This window comes from Phalacrocorax aristotelis, chromosome 20, assembly GCF_949628215.1.
Source record: "Phalacrocorax aristotelis chromosome 20, bGulAri2.1, whole genome shotgun sequence".
NCBI lineage: Eukaryota > Metazoa > Chordata > Aves > Suliformes > Phalacrocoracidae > Phalacrocorax > Phalacrocorax aristotelis.
In genome coordinates this window covers 7,454,248-7,479,981 of record NC_134295.1, presented here as the reverse complement: position 1 = coordinate 7,479,981, position 25,734 = coordinate 7,454,248, and the positions used below count along the sequence as shown (strand labels likewise).

General features: G+C 62.8%; 2 protein-coding genes across 12 annotated transcripts in view; both read right to left on the bottom strand.

Annotated features, from left to right (window-relative positions):
* THRAP3 (thyroid hormone receptor associated protein 3) overlaps positions 1-6,315 on the bottom strand; it is a 33,597-nt gene extending 27,282 nt beyond the window's left edge. For 6 of the 7 annotated variants that reach the window (XM_075114892.1, XM_075114893.1, XM_075114895.1 and 3 more), the window contains exons 1-2: positions 6,213-6,315; positions 987-1,052 (exon numbers count right to left, since the gene is read on the bottom strand). The gene's annotated coding sequence lies outside the window, so the exon portion shown is untranslated. Of the gene's footprint in view, positions 1-986; positions 1,053-2,226; positions 2,412-6,212 lie in introns of those variants that run through there. The other variant, XM_075114890.1, reaches the window with a different exon arrangement.
* A 1,807-nt stretch (positions 6,316-8,122) lies between these two features.
* On the bottom strand, positions 8,123-24,492 carry MAP7D1 (MAP7 domain containing 1). 5 transcript variants are annotated; one of them, XM_075114549.1, is made up of 18 exons: positions 24,434-24,492; positions 16,302-16,979; positions 16,090-16,158; positions 15,271-15,434; positions 14,832-14,946; positions 13,134-13,244; positions 11,502-11,624; positions 11,218-11,360; positions 10,956-11,089; positions 10,597-10,856; positions 10,346-10,520; positions 10,121-10,280; positions 9,739-9,843; positions 9,559-9,612; positions 9,389-9,446; positions 9,136-9,253; positions 8,857-9,062; positions 8,123-8,774 (listed from the first exon to the last, which is right to left on the bottom strand). In XM_075114549.1, exons 2-18 carry the CDS (start codon positions 16,960-16,962, stop codon positions 8,764-8,766), a joined length of 2,667 nt encoding a protein of 888 aa, XP_074970650.1. In that variant the 5' UTR covers positions 16,963-16,979; positions 24,434-24,492; the 3' UTR covers positions 8,123-8,763. The 5 variants fall into 5 exon arrangements, with proteins under 5 accessions (XP_074970650.1, XP_074970648.1, XP_074970647.1 ...); XM_075114547.1 differs by lacking the exon at positions 24,434-24,492 and adding an exon at positions 24,300-24,384; XM_075114546.1 differs by lacking the exon at positions 24,434-24,492 and adding an exon at positions 23,798-23,954.
* Positions 24,493-25,734: the final 1,242 nt, after the last annotated feature.

Genomic DNA, 25,734 nt, shown 5'->3' with positions numbered 1-25,734 from the left:
GCTGGATCTTCTTTTAAATGCAGAAGAAAAACATCCATAATAAAAAAAATATGGGGGGGAGAACCTATTTCATCAGCTTTTGGTTCCAAACCTACACAGCCTAGGAACAGACAAGCAGAAAAATTACATCTTTCCCAAAACTAATGGCTGCCTCACAGCACAGCCCTACTATTTTGAGCAGTTTCTGGAAGTGAACCGAACCCTTGTCAAAACTGCTGGAGGTCTGTGAATCCTTGTGCCTGTGGTTTCAGAACCCCCAAGAGAAGCAAGAAATGGCCCAATTTACTTTACATAAGAAAACCATCCACAAATCAGTTAACCAAAAGAATTCAGACTTGTGCATAATTGAAGTTATTGTGCTGCTCCCCACACAGCAATGGAAGAATAAACTGTGACCTCCAGTGAAGTTTTCAACCCTCTCAGGTCACTGGAGCCTGGAAACCAGCGGACTTTGCACACCAGTATTTCCTTCATTAGAGTGACCACAATGCACTTACAAAAATGTGGAAGTTATGCTTCCAAAGAAACAGCAAGAATGTAAAAAACAATTGAATGCAGGGCTCTCTGGAATATCTTCTGAAACACAATGTACAGTTACAGACAAAACTGAATCTGTCCTAAAGGACTACTACTCTTCACACATTTAAACTATTAAAATACAAGCTCCAGCAACTTTCATTTCTAAGCTGCAAAAAACAAAACCATTCACATACTTATTCTCAAGCCAGCACTTGATTTATCGCTACCCTAACTTGAACCTCATTACCTCAGGGGAAAACAAGGAAAAGGATTTCCATTACTTGGTATAACATTAAAAGTTCTTTTAAAAAACAAAATCAGAGTTATTGTAAGCACAAGCCATCAGAACAAGCTACCCCTACATTCTGCTAGGCTATGAAACAGAGGTAAATGCTTGTCCACAGAAATCATGTAGGTATGGAATAAGCTTATTCAAACAGATAGTTTTCAGTGCTGTGTTTACGTACCTTGTGTAAGTCTCCCATCAACTATGTTTCTGAATACTGCTTTATTAGAAGTGATTGAACTCTCACCTAAGTAAAAAAGGGAAAACCAAATTTAAACCAATCAAGATACTGGCAAATACTCACATTTTACAAGCATAGGAAAAGACTCTGATTGTAGCCACTCATCCCAGCACTGTTCCCCAGTAAAAAAAAGGCTGCCAAAATTACTTAATCTAATCAGATAGTGCATACACAGATCCTTAACTCGGGAATCGGATCTCATCCACAGCCCTATAGGAGCAATTAGCTGGGATAATTTACACAGATACACAGGGCCTGACATAATCAGGTCCACAACCCCCACAAGATACCATGTGCACAGCCTTCTGTTAAGGTACAAGTTGACATCATTAATACTGAGCCTAATTCCCCTTGAGAACAGAATTTCAGCTTAACACCCCACATGCCCCCTAGGCCATCACCTTTTGTGCACTCAGAGCAGAGAAACCTACGGGGTTACTTGCCAGCTTTCTTTCCTTTCTTCCTTTCACCCGACCAAAGGTAAAGGTGAAGTGCAGGCAGCAGTGGGGAGGGCATACGCTGGCTAGCTGTGCAAGCTACAGCACCCCATGCATTGCAGCAGGGGCTTTTTTGGGTTTTGTACGGCTACCTTACGCTGTAAATCACAACAGGCTAAAAATGGCCAGATGACAAATCTGGAGATTAAACTACAAGCAGTCCATTCGCTCTTGTATCAAAGCAGTAGTAGCTATGAGGAGGGCTTTGCAAAGAGGCCTCCTTCTTGTACAACAGAGGAGAAATGTACAAAGCATTTTCAGATGCGATAGGAAAAAAGGGCACTGGCAGAAAACTCTTCCTTGGTTGGAAACGGCACCCCCTGTGCCCCCACAAGGGCCCAGCGCTCCCACAGCGGGGCTGGGTGTCATCTCTGTGTGCCACTATATTTTTTTTATGGACGCGACAGCTTCCGGTTACCATGGAGTGAAACGGCGCAAACACCATTCTCAGCTGGCATGAAATGTAATCCCATGATTTTACTATTCATAGCTCTGACATGATAAAGCTAAATTAAGCAGGAGCTCTTAACTTTCTCAAACCTAACAGCAGTGACTACCTCCATCAATTACCCTCTGCTAATGCTCTGTTTCACTGTGAAGAGGGGATGATATTTTCCTTTATGGTAAGAGAGACTCCAGACCTACAGACCCAGCCTGTCATCCAGAAACAAAATGGCACCTACTTGTTCGCAGGCACCGCTTCGGCAGGACTCCAGCAGTAACAGAGGAGACAAGATGAGCTCTTGTGCTAAATCTAACACCTCCTCCTCACCTCGGGACCCGTTTCAGAAACCCACAAAGCAGTTTTAAGCCATGCTCCCAGGCTTGCCCAGCAGCGAGCGTTTGCTGAAGAGTCTACCAGTACAGAACAGGGGTCAGTTCAAAGCACAAATAAGAGATACACTGAGCACAAGCTAAGCCAGCACAACCCCAATGCCTGGCGTTAGCTGTTTATACAGCCTTGCAGGATTACCTTGCACAACCTCCCCAGGGAGCCAGAACACCTTTTGCAATAACACTATTCCTCCCTCTTTCAATGCCTGTGGCCTAAACTATACAGCTACATATACGGCAGGAATCCTGCCACACAGAGGAACTCCCTGTACCATCGTCATCCAGACCATACGACCCAAACCCCATATTACCATACTGGCACATGCAGCCATTAAACACAGCTCAGTATATTGTAAACTTTTCCAGATATGGAAAAAAGTTCAAGGGCTATGTAGCTGCTTAAACAATTAACAAGTCCTGACATGGCAAACTGACATTTTGCAAAGACAAAGTCAAGTGAGCTTAAAAAAAAAAACCTCAAGCTTCTGGCAAAACTGCACTAGTCTTTCAGGGAGCTGGTGACACAGCTACAAAGGGAACACCAGAGTTTTACAATGAAAAGCATCCTCAGGCTTAACCAGTCCAGCTCAGCACTTCCGAGACCTCTGCAAGCAAGATTTCTTTTACAGTAGGGAAAGTGGAAGCAGATAAAAAAAAAATTACAACTGCTGATTTGCATGGCCTGTCACCTATTTTATATCCTGGGTTTCACACATGCAATGTTTTTATCTTCTAACAGCAACAACTATGTCAGAAGGTGATCACCAGCTTTTCTGCAGCTTGCCAATCTCAAACACCTCACTCACAAACCCACAGGGCGCAGGCCTGGCTTGACCCAAATGACTATTTTCTTCAATAGTTTACAAAGCTCCCTGGCTTAAATAAACTGGAGAAACCAGCAGAGGCAGCTAAATTATATTATCATAACCCTAACAGCAGAACACCCATTTAGTTTACAATACCCATGACAAAACTTTACTTTTGTCAAAAGAGAATTAGAAGTTAAGAAGTTAAGGTTAGGGGCACACGGCTGCTCTGAAATCCCAGCATTTAGGGAAACCTCTTCCTGGACAGCACTTACTGAAGCACTAAAAGCAGAACTATGTTTTCCAGAGATACAGAGCTCTCAGAGAGACACGGAATTAGCAAGGAAGGAAAAAAGGAGGACACCAGAGGGTAACTCAGCAGAAACGCAGGCACAACTTCTGCAGACAAAGAACTGCAGGCAGAACGTGGGCATGGATTCATCGCAACATGCACCTGCCACTGCCAACACATGGTCCGTACGGACACACTGCAGGGCAGCGATGCCTGCTACTACCCTAATGCATTTACAGCAAGCACTCCAAAAGGATACCAGGTGGACTGTGCTATAGATGCTTCCTTACCACAGCCTGGTTGTTTTCTCACAGTAAACTGGCAGGTAAAAGGCTTCACCTTTTGATCCCTGGATAAAAAAGGATGTGAAAATGCAGGCATTTGAGTTTGCAGGCAGCAAGGCCTCCTGCACCCTTGCCAGCGACGGTAGGCTGCCCTGCGCCTTCCTCCTTCCCACAGACAGGAGCCCCAGCTGAAGGGGAACAGTGCAACACTGCAGCCATCCGTTCAGACTCCAGAACTCTGCACAGCCCCTGTGCTGAGACTGTATCATTTAAGGCACACACTCTCACATGCAATCAACTCTAATTTTGAAACGACATCTCGGGACACTGAAGCCTATCAGCTGGAGTACTGCCTTGGGAGCAGCATTCTTAACCGGCCATGTTAGCTTCTTAAGGACTTCAGAGATAACTCTTAAAATTGGTTTCTCATATGTGCCCCCCTGTTTCTGCTAAAGTAGGAACAACTAACTCACAGCAGGGAGGATGTGAAACAAAAATACATATCAGGATCCAAAGAAAATTTAGACTTAATCACAAGGCCCTAGATTCTACAGAGGATCCTATGTTACAAAAACATGCATTTTAGGCAGCTGTCTAACATAGCCGCCTTATTTTATCCTCTTACCTGCTGTTAGATTGTGTAACTAATAATGCTGTTCCCAAAGTCAGCCATTTCCTCACTCTGTGCTGGGCACCTGCAAAGTGCCAGAGCAAGTATACAGATAAACTACTAAATGCTCCAGGAGGAGGTACTGTTGTGTCTAAGTACTCTTTTTTTCTGCCTTTACAGTATACTCCCTTAAAGGCAATCTGAGAGGCTAAGATTCAAAACAGATCTTTTTAAAGGAATAGAAATCGGGTTATGCAATACAAACCCAAAGAACAGATCTCCTCTGCAGCCACAGCACTTGAGGGCAGCATTCACACAAAAGGCACATTAAAAACACACCTAAAAGGTCACATTGGCCTCACCATAAACACTCACATAACTACCTGCCTTTGCTACTAGCAGGAAGGAATATGGCAAGGCTCCTTTGCAGAAAGTAATTGCATGATTTAGTTGTCTGTGCTCTTAGGAAAGAGCATCCTGAAAACGTCCATCTGCTGGTGTGACCCTGCAGCCTCTCACACACGCACTCTGTGCTGACTCTGCCGCAGAAGCAGCAGATGAAGGCTCTTCTCCTTCCACCCACCAGCTGTAAGACAGCCCATAAGGTTTTTCAAACAGTTTTACAATGTGTTTATTTCAATGAATAAATCTGTTCTTATGCCACAGCATCAGACACATCACTGTATACTTAAAAAACGAGTACCCCACCTCCGACAAGTCCCGAGGAAATGCTGCTGCACACACACCACCACCCACTCCGCGTCTACCGAGTCCTCGCATACACAAGCAAACAGAAGTGAACCTGCGCCTCCCAAGGCTGCTACACCAAGTACTGCTTACTCCAAACTCATCACATCACTTTCTGGCACAAAAACACACTCAGCCATTCAGGGGGCAATTACAGTGACAGCTGCCTTGTGGACTCTTCAACGTGTATTTATAGAAACCTCAGACATTAATCTCCCCGAAACAACATGGGTCAGGGGAACAAGCCCGGTGAAAATGAAGATTCAGGACTCCCACGTGCCTCTGTGCCACTGCAAAGCCCATTCCGCCGCATCACCCGAGGTTCCACCAAACTTCACTTTTAAACAAGAGCAGAACAAGGAACACGAGCGAACACCCGCGCTGGACGCCGGTGCGTGAGCGCTACGTGCCGGGGGCGGGGGGTTTCAACTCCAGCTCACGGGGTCACGGCTGCGGCTGGGACGGGCTGTTCATCCTGCAAACCGCTGCTCCCGCTCCAGCGCCCCAGTCCCCCGGCCGCCTCCCTCGGGAACGCCGGCGGCGCCGCAGCGGGGATGCGGGAACCCCGGGCTCGGGCTCTGAACTCGGCCAAAGGAAGAAACCTCCGCGGACAGACCGAAGGCCCAAAGCGGGGGAGGAGGCTCTGGGGACGAGGCCCGGAGACCCGGGCAGAGGAACAGGAATATCGCTGAACGGGCTGGGACGGGATGGGGGGACGGGATGGGGGGACGAGGGCGGCGCCGGGGCCGGTGCCAGGGCCAGCGACGGCCCGGACCAGCCCCAACCGGCCCGGGGGAGGCAGGGAGGCGGCGCAAGGCCTGGCCTGGCCTAGCCTAGGCGGGAGGGCCCAGGAGCGCCGGGCCCCGGGAGCGCACCCCGCACCGCATTCGAGCCTCGCTCGGGGGGGGGGGCGGCGGGGCCGCGCCCGGCACATGGCGGCCGCCGGGGGCGGGGGGATGGGGATGGGGACAGGGAGAGAAGGCCCAGCCCAGACGCGGCGGGCGGCCGCAGAGGGCGCTCGGTACCAGGCGCTCGGAGTGAGGGGAGATGCCGGGGGGAGGGCTAGGCCCCGCCGCACCGGGCCCACGGCACTCACCGGACCCGCTCCGCCCGCGGCCTCCTCAGCGGCCAGGAGCCTCCACCTTCGCCTCACGCACTTCCGCTTCGCGCCCGTCCGCGGCCCGACCGCAGGGGCTGCCGGGAGCCGCAGTCCGGCCCCCCGCGGCGCCCATTGGCTGGCGGCGCCGGGCGGACTACAACCCCCAGCGGGCTCGGCGCGGCGCGGGACGTAATTTCCGCTTCCTCCCTGGGCTCTATGGCGAGGGCGAGGATTTCCGGCGGGGTGACCGGGAAATGGCGGCGGCCTTGGCTGACCCCTCTCCTGTACTGCATCACCGCTGAGGAGTCCGGTGGGCGGCTTCCCCTTCCCGCCCGGGCTCTGGCGGCGCAGGCCGTGGACCCCCGGCCTCTCCGCGCCTGGCAGCCGCCCCCTTGTCTTCTCCCACCGGCACCGGGCCGGTTGTGGCTCCTGAGGGCCCGGCCGCCGGCTCCAAGCCGGGCCAGGCAGCTCGGCTCTGCTGGTGCGGGGCAAGGGCAGCCAGGATGACCCGCCGCCCCCCTGGGAGCGGAGCAGGGAGCCGGCAGAGCAGGTGGCGCGGGGGGGCGAGCCCTGACATGGCGGTAAATCCTCCCCCCAGTATCCCAAAGAAAATACAATTTCATTCGAAGTAATAACAATGAACCATGTGGGCCTGGCAAAACAGAATTTGGCGGCCAGAGGGGAGCTGAGAGATAGGGAAGCATTTGTTTTACAACTATGTCCTTGAAGAGAGCTGAGAGACTGATAGAAGGCAACATCCTGCCTCAGGAGATGCTGAGAACTGGCTGATGAAGTATATCGTTAAGGAGAACAACTAATGGAGATGTTGATAAGAACTCTTAAGTGTCCTTTAGGTGAGCTATCCTCACTATAATCACAGAACAGTAGGGGTTGGAAGGGACCTCTGGAGATCACCTCGCCCAACCCCCTGCTGGAGCAGGCACCCCCAGAGCAGGGGCACAGGACCGCGTCCAGGCGGGGTGTGAATGACTCCAGGGAAGGGACCCCACAGCCTCTCTGGGCAGCCTGTGCCCCTGCTCTGGCACCCGCACCGGGAAGAATTTTTTCTCATGTTCAGGTGGAGCTTCCCGTGTTCCAGCTTGTGCCCGTTGCACCTTGGCCTGGCGTTGGGCACCACTGAAAAGAGTCGAGTCCCATCATCCTGACACTCGCCCTTCTGATATTATAAGCATTGATAAGATCCCCCTCAGTCTTCTCCAGGCTGAACAAACTCAGGTCTCTCAGCCTTTCCTCATAAGGGAGATGTTCCAGGCCACATCACCTTGGTATCTCTCCGCTGGACTCTCCAGCAGTTCCCTGTCTTTCTCAAGCTGGGGAGCCCAGAACTGGACGCAGCCCTGCAGATGTGGCCTCACTAGGGTGGAGTAGATGGGGAGGATAACCTCCCTTGCCCTGCTGGCCACATTCCTTTTAATGCACCCCAGGATGCATAATACTAAAAATCATGCCCGTAGGCCAGGAAAATCCCCACTCAAATAAGCCCCTCGCTCTCTGAGCATGCGTAGAAAATTTAAAGTGAGCTGTACCTTTAAGTAGAAATGAGAAAGAAAATAACCAATGATTAGCTGAGGGCTGTGAATATTAGCTGTGACTGACACATTGAACTGTATAAATGCCTTGTAGTGTCTCGGCGCGGGGTGCAGCTTTGTGGAATTACCATCTAGTCCCCATCTTTGTGCAAAAACAAATTGGATAAAGTACCTCCGCTCTGTGTGGAGTTTGGCATTTTGCACACTGGCTGAATGAACCTGCTTTTTGGGAAAACACCCCTGCTGCCGGGGAGCCGGGAGAGCTGCCAGCCCAGCCCCACAGAGCATGGCAGCATGGCCACCTGCCTGCAGGCAACGTGGTAACCATCCCCCGGGGACACAGCGAGGCGAGGCGAGGGCGGTTGTCCGCTTTTATTGTTTGCAAAGGTTGTCCGGATGCATAACACTGTCACAATGGCACGGAGAGCAGCGCAATGCCGGCCGGGCCCCGGGCGCGCACTCCGGCGGCGCCCAGTGCACACGCAGACATGGGTGGTGGGGACATGGGGATGGGGAGCGACCTCCCCCTGGCTGGGCTGCGGTCCTCCTGCCTGTGAGACCAGGCTGCCCCGAATCCTCCCACCCCACGCACGGCCGGGCCAGGCGAGTGTCCCCAATGTCTGGCCGAGCTCTATTTACAGTATTCACATACATTGTACCCAGCAAGTTAAATAACTACATTATTACACCACACGTCTGGGGCGGCTCTGGCAGGCTGCTAGGGTGGGGGTGTCAGTCTGATAAGGTGCATATTTAAAAAAACAAAACGAAATAAGAACAAAGAGAGAAACCAGGCGTCCCCGCAGCGGGCAGGGGGCCAGTGGCCACCTTGCCGGGGTCCCACACTGCCTGGGCCCCCCGCGACAGGGCTGGGCACCCATGGTGGGCAGTAGGGAGCAGCGAGGTTTTTCTTCTGACAACAGCTACGGTTCTGCGCGGGCGTCCGGAGTCGGGACGTGTGCGGTGGCCCCACAGGGATGTCTGCCAGGGCCTGGTCCTCACAGCACCTCTGCGGGAGGAGGGAGAGTGTGGCAGTGAGACAGAACAGCCACGGCATCACCCTGGCCCCATGCTTCCCCCCCGTCTCTCACCTGTCACCTGGGGGGGCTTGACCACGGCCTGCTTGAGGAAGGGCTCCTTGTCGCCAAAAGGGATGATGCTGCCAGGGCTGCTGCTGTGGTGGGAGAGCTCTAGCAGCTCCTGCGATCCCTCTGTGCCTGAGAAGCCGTTTTCGTGCTTGCTGGGCTGCACGCCATTCACCAGGGACACAGGGGACGCCACCTCCTTGGCCGGGGAGCTGTGGGGCGGGACGGCTGCAGTCAGCCAGGGTCCCACCGCCCCCAAGCCCCCCTGGCTGCCCCCATGCTCACCACGGCGGCAGCCCCTCGCCCGCCAGGCCCTTTGGTCCTCCTGGCGTCCCTGCACTCCGTGTCTCCGTCTCAGGGAGTTCCTCCTCCTTTGGCATCGGCCCCGCACGCTTCTCGTGGCCTGGGGACACCAGCAGAGCCCCGGCTCAGCCATAGCCCTGGGGCAGCAGTGTGGTGGGGGGGTGGGATGTGGTCGTGGCTCTGCAGACCCCAGGCACCCTGGAGGTGTGGCATGCTGTGGGAAGGGGCCATGTACCTGGGACATCCTCCTGCTCAGCTGCTTTCCCATTCACCACCTTCTTGTCCTCCTTCTTCTGCAGGGAGAGGAGAGCCATGAGGGGCTGTGGTGGCTCTGGGCAGGGGCAGGAGGGCTCTGCACAGTTTCCCATGTCCCCAGGTGCCTCAGGACCCGGGATGGGCACCCACCTTGGCATCCGCTGCATCTGACTTGCGTGTCCTCTTCATGATCTCCTCCAGGCGCTGCAAGGCAGAGAGCAGCTCGTGCACAGCCCTTGCCAGCAAGACCTGCCCTGGGCGCTGGGCAGGACCCCTGGCAGGGTCCCCCCCTACTGTGCCAGGTGCTCAGGGATGCCCCCAGGCTCCCACCTTCTTCCTCTCCAGCCGCTCCTGCTCCTCACGCTGGAAGTGCTTCTCCCGCTCCAGGCGCTGCCGCTCAGCCTCTTCACGTGCCCTCGCCTCAGCCTCTTCCCTCTGCAGCACAGTAGGGCAGCAGGGACAGATGAGACAGGGCAGGGACGGATGGGATGGGGCAGGGACAGTGGGGACAGGCCGCCCAGGTGGCTCAGTACAGCCCTGACCCACATCCCCTCCTGCCACCCTGGGCATCGAGGGGCTGGGCTGGTCCTCACCCCTGTACGCCACTGGGGTGGGAACCACAGGAGAGCATCCCTGCCTTCAGCCCCCATCCCACCTCGTCCTCCCCCACCCCCTCCACCCCACCTGCCCTGCAGCCCCTGCCACCCCAGACCTGTCTCTGCAGACGCTCCGTCTCCTCCCGCTCAGCCCGTGCCCTCTCCTGGGCCTCGTGCTCCTCCTGTAGCCGCCGTTCCTCTTCCCGCTGGCGTGCCAGGGCCTCCCTGCGGGTCTGCTCCTCTGCCGCCTGCTGCGCCCGCTCCTCCTGCAGCCGCCTGTGGGGAGGGGACCCTCAGCAACATGGGGGGCCGGGGCCGGGGGCTGGGGGGGCAGCACCCACCTCTCCCGCTCCTCCTGCTCCCGGCGCTCCCGCTCCTCACGCTCCCGCTGCTCGCGGGCCTGGCGCCGCTTCTCTGCCAGCAGCCGGGAAGCCTCCTCCCGGTCTGTGGTACCAGCTGGGTGTCTGCTTGGGGGGGTGGCTGGCACGGGGCCAGGGGCTGCAGGGGCCGGGGGTGCTGCGGGGTGCATGCAGTGTCACTGCTGCTCCCATTCCCCCCAGCCCTCCTGCCCCCCCAGCCACCCTATACCCACCTGCTGTTGGCTCTGTGGGCACCTTGGGGGGCTCGGGGAGGGCTGGGGGGGCCGGGCCCCGCTCTTCCTCCTTCCTCTCACGCACCTTTGCCTGGCCCTCCTGCTCTCCCCGCTCCTCCCGGGCCCTGGCCCGCACCTTGGGAGAGGAGTGGGTGCTGCGGGGCAGGGGCGGCTTGTGGGGAGAGCCGAGGGCCAGGCTGGGGGATGCCGGACGGGCTTTGGGGGCAGCAGGGGATGACGGACGGTTCTTGGGGCCGGGGCTGCAAATGGAGCAACAGACAGCATTAGTGGGGCTGAGCAGCCCCCGTGGTGGGAGGGCGGGGGGCCGGGCAGCCCCCACGGTGGCGGTGGGTCCCTACCTGCTGTCTGCTGTGGGCAGGAGCCGGGGCTGTGCCGCTGGCAGCGACTGCCGCTTCTTGAGGCTGCGCTCACGGGACAGGGCACTGCGCTCCTTGGCGTTCTCCCGCTCCTTCTCCTTCTTCTCCTTCTTCTTCTGCTCCAGCCAGGGAGAGACAGAGACAGTGTTGGCATCAGTGCCGGGTGCCCCAACTTGGCCAGGAGCCACGCTGTGCCCCACAGCTGCCCTGGCACCGAGGGGTCCCCACAGGAGGTGGCACTCACGGGCGAGGACTCGGTCCTGCGGCGCGGCGTCACGTCGGGGCTGCCGGTGGTCCCCTTCCGCCTCTCCCAGCAGCGGTGCTGCAGGCGGTGGTTGTGGCAGGGGCTGAGGGGGCTGGCAGAGGCCGAGCGGGGGCACACAGGCACTGGGGGTAGGAGTGACCACACCGTCAGGAGAGAGCTGGCATGCCACCAGCACCAGCTCTCTGCTGGCTTCAGGCTCCCTTGTCCCAGTCCCCTGCCTGTGCCAGGACCTGCGTGGCCCTGTGCCCGCCGTGGGTGCTCACCCTGCTCCTTGCCGTTCCCCGCCAGCGTCACGGCACTCCGGCTGCGTGCGAGGAAGGAGAGGGTGGGTGTCATCAGCCGGTCCACGATGCTGCTCTCCCACGGGCTCAGCTGCAAGCTCCTGTCTGGGGAAGGAGAGGGGCCCTTAGCGTGTCCCTGAGCCCCCAGGCACCAGCCCCAGCCCCAGCCCTGCGGCCACCCACCAGGAGGGCGCAGCCTTGCGGCGAGGCCGGGGCGTGTGTGCGGCCCCGGGAGTGCCCGAAGCTCGGCCGCGCCGGCAGGGCTCCCCGCTGCCCTGCATGGCCATCTGAGGCAGGACAAAGGGTTGTGTGGGTGCAGGCATGGGTGGGCAACCAGGCGCCCACAGGACGGCACTGCAGCACAATGACAACACTATCCCTGTGTCCCACAGACACCCCAGCTGTGGTGCACCCACAGCAAGCAGCACCTACAGCACCAGGGTGCAGTCCTGCTGACAGCAGCTCCTTCAACCCTGGCCCCTCATACCCAGCACTGGCGTGCACCCTCCCCATGTCCCTGTACCAAAGTGACCGAGCCCCCAGCATGCTGCAGCTGCCGCATGGACACCGGGGAACGCCCTCACCCCAAAGGAGCTGTACTGAAGTCGCTAGGCATGCTGCGGCAGCCAGGCCAGGCTCACGGCACCCAAAGAATGGCAGTCCCCAGCCACGCTGCCGGCTCTGCTGGGCACTGGGCTGCCGCTGGCTGCCCTCCAGTGCACATCGCCGGCACTGAACACCTCGTGGGTGCATGGGAAGCACCCACATAGACAGGGGCCCTCTGCCTTTCTCCACCAGGGCCCCCAGTCAGGCTGGGAGCAGCACCCGCTGCCAAGAGGGGAGAAAACAGAACCATGAAGGAACAGGGTCCCAGGTCCAGCACTGGCCCAGGGAGATGCTGCTCCCACCCAGGCGGTGCCGACATCCCCGGGGTGCTACTCCCCGGGCTGAGCCCCCAGCACAGGAGCTGCCTGCGTCACCACCACCTGCAGCCGCCCGCGTCAGCTGCTCTGGCTATTTATACCCGGCCGGGAAGGCGCGCGCCCATCGCCAGGCAACCCTGAAACACAACAGCAGCCCCGGCGCTGAACGCATCCCTCTGGCACAGCCGGCAGCCTCGGGCAGCTCGCCCAGGGCCAGGACGACCTCACAGCACCCGACGCAGCACCGCGCCCATGGTGCTCTGTGGCACCCGGCCCCCGGTGCCTGTGGGGACAGGCGTCACGGCGGCGGGCACCAGCACCGTGCCCAGCCCTGAGGAGGGTCTGGTGACAGGCAGCTCCGCTCTGCGGCTGCATCTGCACCCACCGGAGCTACCCTGGGGCAGGGAGCCAGGGCTCCCGGTCCCCGTCCTGGCGCCCCATGGGGCTGCCACCACCCAGCCGCTCCTCCTCCTCCTCCTCCTCCTCCTCCTCCCAGCCTGCACACAGCCTCAAGGAGCTGCTGGCCGGCTCCAGCCTCCTCCTGCAAAGAGCAAACGGTTTCTCCTCTCTCCGCGGGCACCGTGCTACAAGGCAGGGCCTGGGGATGGGGGACCCTGGCCTCGGGGATCCCCAGCGCCGGGTGGGGCCAGGCTGTGCCCCCTGCGCTGGGGCAAACACAAAGGGCTCTTACTTCTACTGGGAGAGTTCCAGAGGGTGGCGGAGGATTTGGAGAGACGCTTGTTGATTATAGAGTCGACGTGTTTGGGGAGGTTTACAGCGGACACCGAGCACCGGCTCGCACCTGGAGGAGGGAAAAGACACAAGGGCATTAAGGTCCCGGGGCCGGGGCCAGGCCCCCCACATGCAGCATGCACAGCCATGCTGGGGCACTGGGGCAGGAGTGGGAGGACACAGCACAGAGACTGGGGCCAGGAGATCCTGTGTCTGGGGGCACGACGCACGGCACTGGTATCCGGCACGGCTCAGTGCCTGAGCCCTGGGGGTCATGCTGGGATCATGCAGGGGTGTCATCCTCAGGGAGCCAGGGTGGCTCCTGGGCCCCATCAGGCCAGTCCCCACAAAAGCAGTCCTGGGACCTGGGAGCCAGGTGTCCAGGGACCTCAGCAGCACCAGGCGAGCAGCCAGCCCTCGGGAGCAGGTTGAGGGCAGCAGGTCCAGACAGACATGGGACAACGCTCACACTGGTGCCAGGTCCCTATGGCAGTGCTAGGAGGGTTCTGGTGGCTGGCAGTGCCTCCCCAGGGTGCCAGGACCCCTCTTACCCCGGCCAGGCTCCTCTGGAGAGAATGGCCAGAGGAGATTGCTGCTGGCAGAGGCAGCAGCCAGGAGATCAGCGAGCGAGCGTGCCAGCAGCAGCTCTGGCGGTGCATCTCACGTGGGAAACTGCAGGGGAAGGTGTCCCCTTGCTGGACCCTTCTGGGTGCTGCACTGCAGACAGACGGGTCTGTCCCTGAATGTGCCACGAGCCACAGCCGGGCACACGGCGCCCGTACGCTCAGCCTGTCTGGGCACAGCTGACCACACAACAACACCTGTCCGGCCAGGCACAGCCGGACACATTGCCTGTCCACACATGGTGCCAGGCACAGCCAGGCACAAAACACCGGTACACACAGCCCCACCCAACAGGTAAAGCCGGGCATGTGGTGTTGGTACACACAGCCCAGCCAGGCACAGCCAGGGCTGCCACAGCCGCCCCACGGCACGAGTGTCCTGCGTTCAGCTCTGGGTCCCCCAACATAAGAAGGACACGGACCTGTTGGAGCGAGTCCAGAGGAGGGCCACAAAGATAATCAGCTGGGCCAGCTGGGCTTATTTTTCCCACCGTGGGGCAACGGGCATGGCTGAGTCTTCGGCAGCCACCACAGGGGCACGGGACAGCACGGCACAGCCATGCGCACCCAGGAGCACGCACAGCCACAGGCACCCCCACGTTGGGAGACAAGGGGACACACCGCAGCACAGACCCCAACAACAGAACGGCAACGGCCTTGCACGGCTCCACAACCCATGCCCAGGTGGCAGAGACTTGGGCAGCGCGGCCGCAGCATCCTTGCGGGCAGACAGGGCTGTCCCCAAGCACGTCTCCGCGCAGAACAGTGACCGTGACACACAACCTCCAGCTTACGCCCAGCCTAAGGGACACGGTGCCACAACAGTGGGGAAAATCCAAGGGATCCCATCGGGCCCCGGCACAGCCCGGTGCAGCCCGGGGTGACAGCAGCGTGACCCCACAGCAGAGCGGGGCCAAGCTGGGTTTAGGGGGTCTCACTCTCCTTGCACAGAGCACTGCAGAGCTGTGCCCAGCCGCCCTCACAACCGGCAGAGCCATAGGGCCCTGGGTGTCCTCGCTCAGCCCAGCACTCACCATCTTTGTGTGCGGGGGAGCCGTGGTGCAAGGCCCCAGCCCAGGACCACCGCTGCTGCCGGATCTCTGCCCACGTCTTCTTGGCTGACCGCTGGATCGCTGCCTCGTAGCGCTCCTGCCCAAGGGAGAGGGACGGGGTGAGGCCAGCGGCTGGGGAACGGGGCTGGGACCAGCCAGAGCTGCCCAGCGTGAAGATACCGCAGCGATGGGGATGCTTGGAGGGAGACGGGGCAGTGATGCCTGCCCTGGCCAGGGCACATGTGCGCAAAGGGCTGGGCACTGCGGAAGCTCTGCACCACGAAGGATGTGCACCGCGGAGGACAGGCACGGTGGGCAGCACCCAAAGGGCTGCTGGAGCCACAAGGTCTCCCTGGGGAGCACACACCCAGCATGCCACCCCAGCCCACCACCTGTTGTGCCCATGATTGCCCATCCCCACCTTGTTCTTCTCCAGCTTCTGCCTCTGCCGCTCCTCCAGGACAGCACGGCGCTTCTCTGCCTTCAGCCGCTGCTCCTCCAGGCGCTTGCGGCGCTCCTCCAGCTGCTTCTCCCGCAGCAGCCTGGCCTTCTCCTCCTTCTCCAGCCACAGCACCCGCTTGGCAGCTGCAGGAGGGAGCCGGAGCAGCGGGGTTGCACTCGAGGCACAGCCCCAGCCCCGGTGAGCCCCGCGGTCAGGATGTGTGCCCGTGACAGCGGCGCGGGGCTGAGGGGTGGCTCTGGCCAGGGCACGCAGCTGGGGTCCCTGGGCACACCGGGTAGGCGGCATCGTGGCCGGCCAGCGAGGGAGGGGTTTGGGCAAGGACAAAAGGGAGGCCGGGAGCCCGCTGAGACACGCCGCGCCGGCAAACAATGGGGGAATGAGGGTGGAAAGAGCGCGGGGACGAGGAGGCCCCATGCACGGTGCAGGGGCTCCACTCACCCACCACCCCGCACTGTCTGCTGCTGCTTGCACATGGGAGAGAGCTGGGCACTGGGCTGGTGGCACCCACACAGACCGGGGGGCACCCATGCACCCAGGGGGCACCCAGATGGCAGGGAGCAGCCAGGGGAGCACTGCAGCAGTGGCCGTGGCATGCCGTGGGGGCAGAGCTGCTGGCACAGCAGCTCCTGCCCAGGCTCAACTCATCGCAGCGAATGGGATTGCCCATGACCCGGCAAAGCTCCTTAGCTCCTGCCTCCCCCCCATCCACTTTCCCTCCCAGCACGTGCCTTGGGGCTCACCAGCCCCATGTCCCACGCTGCTCCCCCAGCCCCATACCCAGGTACTTGGCCCGCTCCTCGCGCCGCTCCTTCGCCTGCTTGTGCCTTGCCTGGGCTTTCTGGGCATCTGCAGCGGGGAGATACTGTCAGAGCAGCGCCTGGACCCCCAGCCCCAGCGCCATGCTGGCACCAGCTGGACATGGAGGCATCAAGCAGCGCCTGTGGGGTGTCAGCATCCCCAGAGTACCCACGGCCCCCCCAGGTACCTACCTTGCTTGGGTCTGGGGCTGGCGGCAGTAGCCGGTGAGGCTGTGGCTGGGGTGGTGCGGTCACTCCTGGGGGGCACATCCTTTGAGGGCCCAGCTGTGCCACCCGGGGGGCTCTTGGCATCGGAGGGGGCCCCTTCGCCAGCAGCCAGGGCTGGGGGATCACTCCCACAGGGCAGCGTCTCTGCTGGGCAAGGGGCAGCGGGGACGGGGACCAGCTGGCCAGCAGAGTGGGGAGATTCCTCTTCTTTGGGGTGCTCTGTCACAGGGGGCCGGGGGGGCCCAGGAGGAGACCTGTCACACCATGGGGGGCCACTCTCTGCCGAGGGGGCCACAGCTGTAGGGATGGAGGAGACGGGCTGTCCTGACGGCATCACGGCTGGAGGGACGGGTTGGTCACGCTGCGGGGTGCTGCTTTCAGGGGGAGGTGTCACAGCTGGCGGCCCGGGGCAGGCAGGCTGCCTGGAGGGGGTCATGGCTGCAGGGACGGGTGAGACGGTCTTTTTGGAGGGGGTGACTGCTGGAGGGACGGGCGAGACAGGCTGTCCGGAGGAGATGACGGCTGGAGGGACGGGTTGGTCCTGCTGCGGGGGGCTGCGCTCTCCCTGCAGGGTGTCCCCAGGTGAGGGGGACGGTGAGGTGAGGGGGGTTACGCTGTCTCCCATCAGGGATGGTGGCTTCCCTGCAACACAGGCAGAGCAGAACGGATGGTCACTCAGCGGGGGAGCCCAGGGCAGCCCTGTCTCCCCCAAACACAGCCCTTAGGAACAAGGCTGTCCCTGGCCACAGGGGCTGGGGATGGTCCCCGGGTCCCCCAGGGGAAGGCAGGGGGACCCCCTGCTGCCCCTGTCTCAAGGGGCACCCACGCCACACCACGGCAGGTGCCAGGCACTGGGTGCACAATGCATAGAGGAACCAGCCAGGGCTCCGCCAGGCACCATCACCACAAAGCCACCCTTCTTCCCCCGGCAGCTGCCGCCCTGGCCCCGCCACAGGGACGCGGGGACAGAGACCCCACGCAGACACGGGCACCCACGCGCTTGTCCGCCGCTCTCCCCCGAGGATGCGGGGCCACTTCCGCCGGCGCTCGCGGCATGGCCGGAGGCAGGATGGGCGCGGGCCCCGTGGCCTGACGTCACCGCTCCGGCCCGTGTCCCCCAGCGCCGCAGCCGGGCCCGCGCACAGCCATGAACTCATGGCCCAGGAATGCACACAAGGCTGCCACCACCGCCGCCAGAAAACAGCCCCCTCCCCACGCAGGGCCTGGCTGCTCACAGCCCCACCATGGGGCAGGCAGGGGGCACGGTGCATGCTCTGTGCACCCCGAGGGGAGTAGCCCAGGGTATCACCCCATCCCAGACAGCCCTGGGGATCCTGGCGGCCAGGGACCCCAGGGAAGCCGCTGCATGCACCGGTGCTGGGGACAGAGACATGGTGCCAGCCGCCCTGCGAAGCCGCAGCACGTGTCTCTGCACAGGATGGATGTGCCGGGACTGCCCGTGGTGACCAGCAGCAGCGATCCCCCTGCCCCAGTTAACCAGCCCCTTGCAAATGCATCTCTGGGCCACGTGCCAGGGTCACAGCCCTGACCCCCACGCAGTAGACAGTGCCCTTGCCCATCGTCCCTGCCCAGGAACGATGCCCGATATGCCCCGGGGCCGCAGGCACCGGGCTGCAGCACCATGGGCACCACTGCAGCACGTGGCACAGGATGGCAGGGACACCGGCGACCGGCACCCGCCGGCCCCGGCGAGAGGCTCTCACCGCGGGGTGATATCATGCACCGGGCTTGGCCGTGTTTGCAGAGCTCTCCACAATCTTCAGTGAGGGGCAAAGTGTGGGCTCTGCAAACATGAGCTGGCGCCACTCCTTCACCCCATGCCCGAGCCCGCCCAGCCTGGCAGCAGCCCCAGACTGCCAGGGAAGGCACCGCCAGCCCCCCCATGCTATGGACATGGGTACACCCCAGGTCCCATGGTCCCCCAGCACCCACACCAAGGCACAGCACCCACAGCAGCACCCACCTGCCCAGGGAGGGGCTGGGAGTCCTGCTGTGGCCTCCCAGCAGGCTGGGGCTTGTGCCAGCAGTGTTCACCCACCCCAGGCTCTGTGGAGGACACAGCCAGTCCCAGCTCCTCCGCAGGCCATGCAGCCTTCCGGGTATTTTCTGCCGCAGGAAGCCAGCCCATCCCCTGGCCCTGATCCTGCACATCCCACATCCCCATCGCTGCACTCCGTGAGGCAGCCATGAGTTTGATGCGTGGCTGGGAAGGTGCTGGGGCTGCAGCTGGGGCTCCCCTGCCCCGTCCCTCCAGGGCTGCTGGGGATCAGCACCCACAGGCAGGGAAGTTTGGCAGCCCCCAGGTGCCAGCTCTGAGGACAATACCCATGGTGGCACCATGTGTGTCCTGGCTGGGAGGGGTGACCCCCCAGGAGTGCTGCGGCGCACAGCTGGGCAGCCAGCCGAGAGAAAGCTTCAAGGCCAGGCTGATGCCCCCGAGCAGATGGAAATACCTCCCGGAGCCCCGGATGTGTGGGGAGTGGTGCCGGGGGATGGCAGGTGCCTCCTGCCACCCCGTGCCATTGGGCACGGAGCCCCAGGCACAGCCCTGGGCAGGATCCATCCTGCCCCACCAGCCAGAGGGACGGCAGCGCCTGTGGCCAGGGCAGGGCTGCCAGGCACAGCCAAAACCCCCATGCGTGGCTGGGGTCAGCCTTGCCACCATCTGTCCTTGTCGCTGCTGCAGCGCGGCAGCTGCCCTGAAACCCAACGCTGCCTGCGCCCAAGCGGCGCAGGCGTCCCCTCTCCCCCAGCGGGGCATTCCACAGGGGATTAGCTCTCCGGACCCCCAGACATGCCGGCACAGCTCCCCTGCAGCCCCCAGGCCGGGCAAGCCTGCGTGGAACTGGCCCCACTGCTGGCACCGGGACGGCGCTGTGCCCAGCCACAGGCCACAGCCCCAGGGCGAGTTGCTGCCCCTCAGCGCAGCATCACCCAACCCATCCCAGCCCCTCCCGTGTGCCCGTGTGGCTCCGGCGCCTGTGCCACCAAGCACCACCAGCACCTCCAGCCCGGCATTGCCCGGTGCAGCGCGGCTCCGATGCCAGCACGTGGCTGGGGATGCTCAGCCAGGCAGAGGCAAATTCCCTGGTGCCGTGAAGCGAGAGCACATCGAGGCCCCGCAGGGCGCTCCGGTCAGAAGGCGAGCAGTCCTTGTTAACCCGTCCGCGGCACGTCCCCGCAGGGTGCCTCCCACGAGGGCGGGGGGGCACCCGCCTGGTTTATCCTCAGCTCCCCTCATCTGCTGTATCCTCAGGTTCCCGCTCTGCTGCACGGCCAGGGCCCACCACGGGATGCTCCGTGTGCGGTTCCTCCCTGGGGCTGGGGGCATCGGACGGGGCCCACCCCTACCCCGGCAGGAGAAGAGAGCAGGGCTGGCGGGTGCAGTGGGACACTGCAAAGCAACCCAGAGTGACTGGTGGCACAGAGCCCAGCCAGCAGACCCCAGCCACCCTGGCCATGGTGCAAGTCCCTGCAATGCCCAGGGCCAAGGTCCCAAGGGGACCCCAGCCCCAAAAGCCACCACCGACTCCCCGCAGCCTGTGGGGACACCTGTGCACCCAGTGCACCCTCGGGCCCTTCCTGGTGCTGCTGGTTTCCAGCTGCCTCTCCAGCCTCGATGGCAGCCCCATGGCCGTGCGAGCGGAGTGGGCAGGATGGCCTCTCCTCATTGCCAACAGGTCCCGATGCTGAGCAGAAAGGCAGCCGTGGCCCCAGGGCTGGGATTGCTCTGCAGGCGCCGGTGTCCAGCAGGGAGAGTGGCTGCCCGAGGCCACTTGAGTGCACAGGGGTGCTCAAAACCCTGGTGCTGCTCGGAGCCCTGCTGCTGCCCCTGATCCCAGCCCCCCATCGTCACGTCTCAGAAGTGCTTTGGAACAGAGCCCTGACCCATCCCACCCAGCTCCTGGGATTCCCCTGCTCTGCAGCACCCCTCACACCTGGATGACAGGGGCAGTGAGCAAGCATCCTCGGCACATTCCCGGCACATCCCCGGCATGTCCCCAGCACGTCCCGGCTGCGGGCGCAGCGCTGACGCACACCCTCGGCCCCAGCTCACATGCACAGGCAGGGAGATGTGGGCGATGCGCAGAACAAGCGCCAGCAGCCCTGCACCGTGGGGGTGGCCAGTGCCACCCTGGCAGCCGCCGATGGCGATGACACCCCGTTCCCTGTGCTGGGGTCCCGTGGTGCCGCTGCCCACAGCCACCTGCACCCTGGCCCCGGGCAGCATGGGTGCTGTAGCCTGAGGCTGGCTCCTCTCCGTGCTGGCTCAGAGCCAGAAAAACGCAGCTGGCAGCACCGGAGCAGGTCAGGCATCGTCCTAGAGCACCCTACATGCTGCCGGCAGCCCCGCCTCGGGGATAGGCCTCCAGGGCCAGGCGGGAGCAGGGCAGATGGGGCACAGGCAGGAGGGCAGGAGGGGCACAGGGAGGAGGGATGGCATAGCTGGATGCCCGCAGTGGGTGCTAGGCAGGAGGAAAGGGCATGGCCCAGGTGAGGCCACACTGCCTTTGCACCCACTCCTGGGAGAGCTGGGACGGGGCTGCACCCACTGCCTACCCCCCCAGCATGGAGGACCAGCCCCCCTTCCCAGGTTCCGTAACCCCCCGAGGCACTGGGACAGGGCAGCATGGGGGCAGCCATGGGGGAACCGCGCCAGCCCCCGGCAGAGGCCGCCCAGCTCCCATGGCTCAGCACCCAGCCAGTGGTGACGTGCCAAACCAGAGAGCAACAAGGGGAACTTGGGAGATCAGATCTCGTGGCCAGAGCGGGGCCAAAGCCGGGGGGTTTCCAGGGTTTAAAATACATGTGGAGGAAAAAGCCTGAGCTGCTGCTGCACCCCGGCACCCCCACGGCAAAGTTTCCGTTTCACTGCTGTCACAGCACAGTCCTGAACAGACCGAGGGCAGGGGCAGGCAGCACCTGCCTACCATCCATCTGGGCAGCGCCGGCAGCGGCGACAGGAGGTGCCCTCGTCCTTGGGGCGACCCGCACGGAGCCGCCAACGCTGAGGGCAGCTGGCCCAGCCATGCTCCCAAAAACCTGTCTGCTAGCAGCATGCTGGGAAAACAGAAACCTGGCTCAAAGGCAGGGCACGGGGCTTTGTGCCTGCTGGGAGCCAAACTCTTGGGTACCAGGTGCCCAGCACCTCCGAAAACGGGTCCTGAGCCTTACAACACGGACACGGGCACCTACCGGGCTGGGGCCGTGCAGGATCCGGCTCTGCTCCCAGCAGGCTGCCTGTGCTGCCACCCGTCCCTGCTTGGAGCCCTCCGACGAGCGAGAGCTGCGCTAACTATTTTGGACATGGCACCACGGGACTGTCACATCACCGCGCCGCCCGTCGCATCACGTTGCTCTGACGGTTTTGCAGCAGCGGCTCTGCTGGCATCCCCACACTGGGAGAGCTCCCGAGCTGCCTGCTCCCAAACACAGGCGCTGGCTGGCAACCAGCTCGCCCTGCACCCTCTCTCGCCGCTGTCCCAGAGGGAGAAGGGCTGAAGAAATCAGGGGGCACCTGGATAAGAACAAACCCCTGCCTGCTCTCTGCCCTAGTCCTCGCCCCTCTGCCCACCCATGGGGCAGCATCCCACCCGGGCAGCTCCGTGAGGCTGCCCCCTGCCCCATCTGCCCTCTGCGAGCTCCTGCACCACCAGCTGCCCCACACTGTGGCGGGTCCCAGTCCCTGGAGCGCAGCCCTGGCCCCGCTGGCAGCCAGGACAAGGCACATCGTGGGGGCCCGGGGCCCCAACCTGTGCTGGACGGCGAGACAGGGAGCAGCATGGCCTGCCTAGCCACACGGGTTGCCCAAACAAGAAGGATCAGAGGGGGTACATGCTGCAGAGCCACTGGTGATCCCCCAGCGCTGCCGCCATCCTCCTCCACGCACAGCAGAGCAGCAAATGCCTCCCTGCACTGGGGAACCAAACCGCCCAGGGGGGTGTGGGGGGCCTGGCCGGCCGCAGGAGAGGCCAGCATGGCCGGGAGCAGTCATCCCCCTCCCCAGGCCGCGACTGCATCGAGAGGGAAGGAAAGGCTGAGGCAGCTGCACGCTGGGGCGGGCGGGAAGGCTGCGGCGGCGGCAAGCGGGACACAGACAATATGTCTGCAGCGCAGGATGCGCGTTTGGGCAGCGCAGCTGAGGATCTGCAGCCGGTTTGTTTGGGAGCCACCAATAAAGGGTGAGCGGCATTTTGGCATTTCTGGGAGCCGGCAGCAAATCCTCCCCGCCTGAGAGGGCCCGGGCGGCCGTAGCCGATGAATCACCGCACGGCAGCAGGCACCGGGGATGAGGGGGAGGGGAGCTGCCTCTCCTCTTCCTCCATCGGTGGGAAGCAGCTCCGCCACAGAGCCCTGCTTAGTCACAGCCTTGCGCTGAGAGCGAGCAGGCCGGCAGGGCCAAAGAGCGCTTGGCTGGAGCCCTGCGGGGAAGAGCCAAAACAAACCCTCGCCCCAGGACTCGGCCCCGCTGGCTGCCACCGCCCTCCCCAGTTTGCCGAGCCGAGGGCCGGCAGCGGAGCTCATCGTGGGGCTGTGCTGGGACCGGCCTGGGTGGGACCATGAGTCTCGGTGGCAAGTGCAGCCAGCCCCAGGCAAGCGGGGGGCAACACCTGCACCCCTCAACCTACCGGCAGCGGCCCCTGCGCTGGGCAGTACCAGTCACCTCTGCCTGCCCCCAGCGCGGGTGCCACGGCCAGGCGGCAGGCTGCGGGACAGGCCGTGGCGGTGACCCCGGGCGTGGACCCCAGCGCCACCCACGCCCCGCAGCAGGAGTGAGGCTGCCCTGGCAGGCAGGCAGCCCCCCGCCACGCCGCAGAGCAGCCTGCCGGGACAGGGCATCGGGGACCACGCACGGCAGCAGGGCCCTGCCCGCCGGGACCCCCAGCAGCAGCACCCTGGCGGGGCTCGGGGCCGGCATCGCCCACCGGCTGGTGGGGAAGAGCCAGGGCAGGGGCAGGTCCCCTCGCCCCGGACCCCCCCCGCCACGGCGAGGGCTCCCCAAGGGCAGCTCCCCCGGCGGCGGCGGGGCCGGGGACTGCGCGGCTCTGTCCCACCCCAAGATGGAGGGGCCATGCCCGGGCTTTGTCCCTCCCGGGAAGACCCGACACCATCCCCCCGCCCCGGCCGCGCGTCCCCCGGCTCCTCCACCGCCTCCCCGGGGCCCCCGCCCCGCTCCGCGGCCCCGCCGGATCCCCCGGCCCCGCCGCATCCCCGCCGGCATCCCCCACGGCGGGATCCGGGACCCCTCTCGGCGGGACCCGGGACCCCCCACGGCCGGATCCCGTACCCCCACGGCCGGATCCCGCTCCCCGCCGCCGCCTGGCTCCCGCCTCCCCCATGGCCGCATCCCGCAGCCCGGCTCCGGCGCAGCCCCGCGGTGCGGGAAGGGGCCCGGGCGGCCGCCGCTACCGGAGCCGGTCCCCGCCGCGGAGCCTTACCCGGGGTCGGCTGGGGCTGGGGCTGGGGCTCTCGCCCGGCGCGGCTCCTCTCCATGGCGTGGCGGGGAGGCGCAGAGGGCTGGCCGAGCCGTGCCGAGCCGAGCCGCGCCGCCCCGCTCCCCCCGGCCCGACGGGGGAGGACGCACGGAGCTCCCCGCCCCGGCCCCGGCCGCGCATCCCGCCCCGGCCCCGGGCTGGGGGGAGCAGGCGGGCAGGGGATGCTCTGCCCGGGCTCGCCTCTCCCCTGCCCCAAACGCCGCCCCGCAGCCCTGGCCCGGCACCGCGCCCCTCCGCAGGGCTCCCACCCCCGGGGGCTCAGCCGCCCCGCCACAGCCGGGGCTGGCACCCCGCGACCGTCACCCCAGCCTCAGGCCTGCCCCTGCCCTTCCCAGCATCCCCCAGCACTGCTTCGGCCCTCGTCCATCTCCAGCCCCTCCTCTCTCAGACTTTGGGGCTTGCGCCCACACTTCCCACTCCCCACATTTTATGATGCTCTGGTCACCTGCAAAGCGCTGGCCCTGCAGCAGACACCCCCTGACCCCTGTGCGGCCAGAGCCACGGCCGGCACTGCTCGGATCAGCTGTCCGATCTCCAGGCACCCCAAAAAGACATTGATCTCCCCTCCCGGAGCCCCACCTTGGTTGTTTGCAAAGCCTCGCAGCTGCTTCCCCCACCACCCACCCCTCACACGTGAGCCTTAGTCACCATCAGCAGCCGCCCCCCGCTCCAGGGGCGAGGGTTTTGCTGCCACACATCCCACCCTGCCTCGATAACAGGCAGATAACGAGGGGCCTCCCGCACTCCCTGGGCAGGAGCAGAGGCCTCGTCTCAGCCCTGCTCAGGGGTGAAACACCTCTTAGCCTTGCAAGAAGCCAGGGTGGGCCAGTGGTGCGACGGCGGTCCCTGCCCCACGCGGCATCCCAGCGCAAACGGACCCTGGGCATGAGTGCCTGTCCAGTGCAGCAGCATGTCCAAGGGCAGGGACATGTGGGCAGCAGCAGCAGCCAGGTGGGGAAGCACCGCTTAAGGCTTCGCAGGGGCACAGGAGCGAAGGACACATCCCTGTTCACTGCGTGGCCAGCTTGGGCTGGGCATCCTGCAAAGTGCCCATCTCTGGGTTCACAGGCATGTGTTGATGAACAGATTCAGTTTTCTGTGGGCAGCGCCCATCAGAGATGCCTGGTTTTGGGATGATGTCACCATGGGGCCAGGAGATCCCTTGCCACCCATCCTCCCTCACCTACCAGGCAAACAGGTTTCCTGAAATCCCAGCCCTCTCCTCCGGAAGCGCGTTCCTCTGACTCAGGGGACGGGGAGTGGGCAGGAGGGCTTCTCAGCAGACAGGGCGGCCCCGCTCTGTGCCGCTGCAGGGGTGGCTGTACGCCCCAAACCGCCCCAAAACACCCCAGAGCCCCATGCCATGGCTGAGCCATCACCTTCCCGCAGCCCCTGGCCACGCCACCCGCCGGCTGCTCACCCGGCTCAGCCAGAGCAGAGGCTTCCCCGAAACTCCCAGCAGCCTCACCTGCTGGCTGACTCCCTGCCGGAGAATGCTGCGCAGCCGAGCCGTGGCTCTGGGAGCCATGCAGCCCTGGGGGGGTGGCGGGGAACAGGAGTGCACGTGGCAGAGAAGCGTGTCCCAGTGAACCCACAAACACAGGGGACATCCCGGGACAAGGAAGGGGAACGGTCCTGCTCACACACCTGCGTGGCTGAGCCTCCGAGGGGGCTGCGGCAGCCCCATGGCCCCTTATTTCCATGGCACATAAGGGACCCAGCAGAGCGGGGCTGGGGTCATGCCATGACCTGTTCCAAGGGTGCTGGTGGGTGGCTCCCAAAGCCCCTTTGGCTGGCAGAGCTGTGGCCCTGGAGGTCCCAGCAGGATGTGCAGGAGGCCCAGCACAGCATCACCCAGCGTGGACAAGCATCCAAGGACT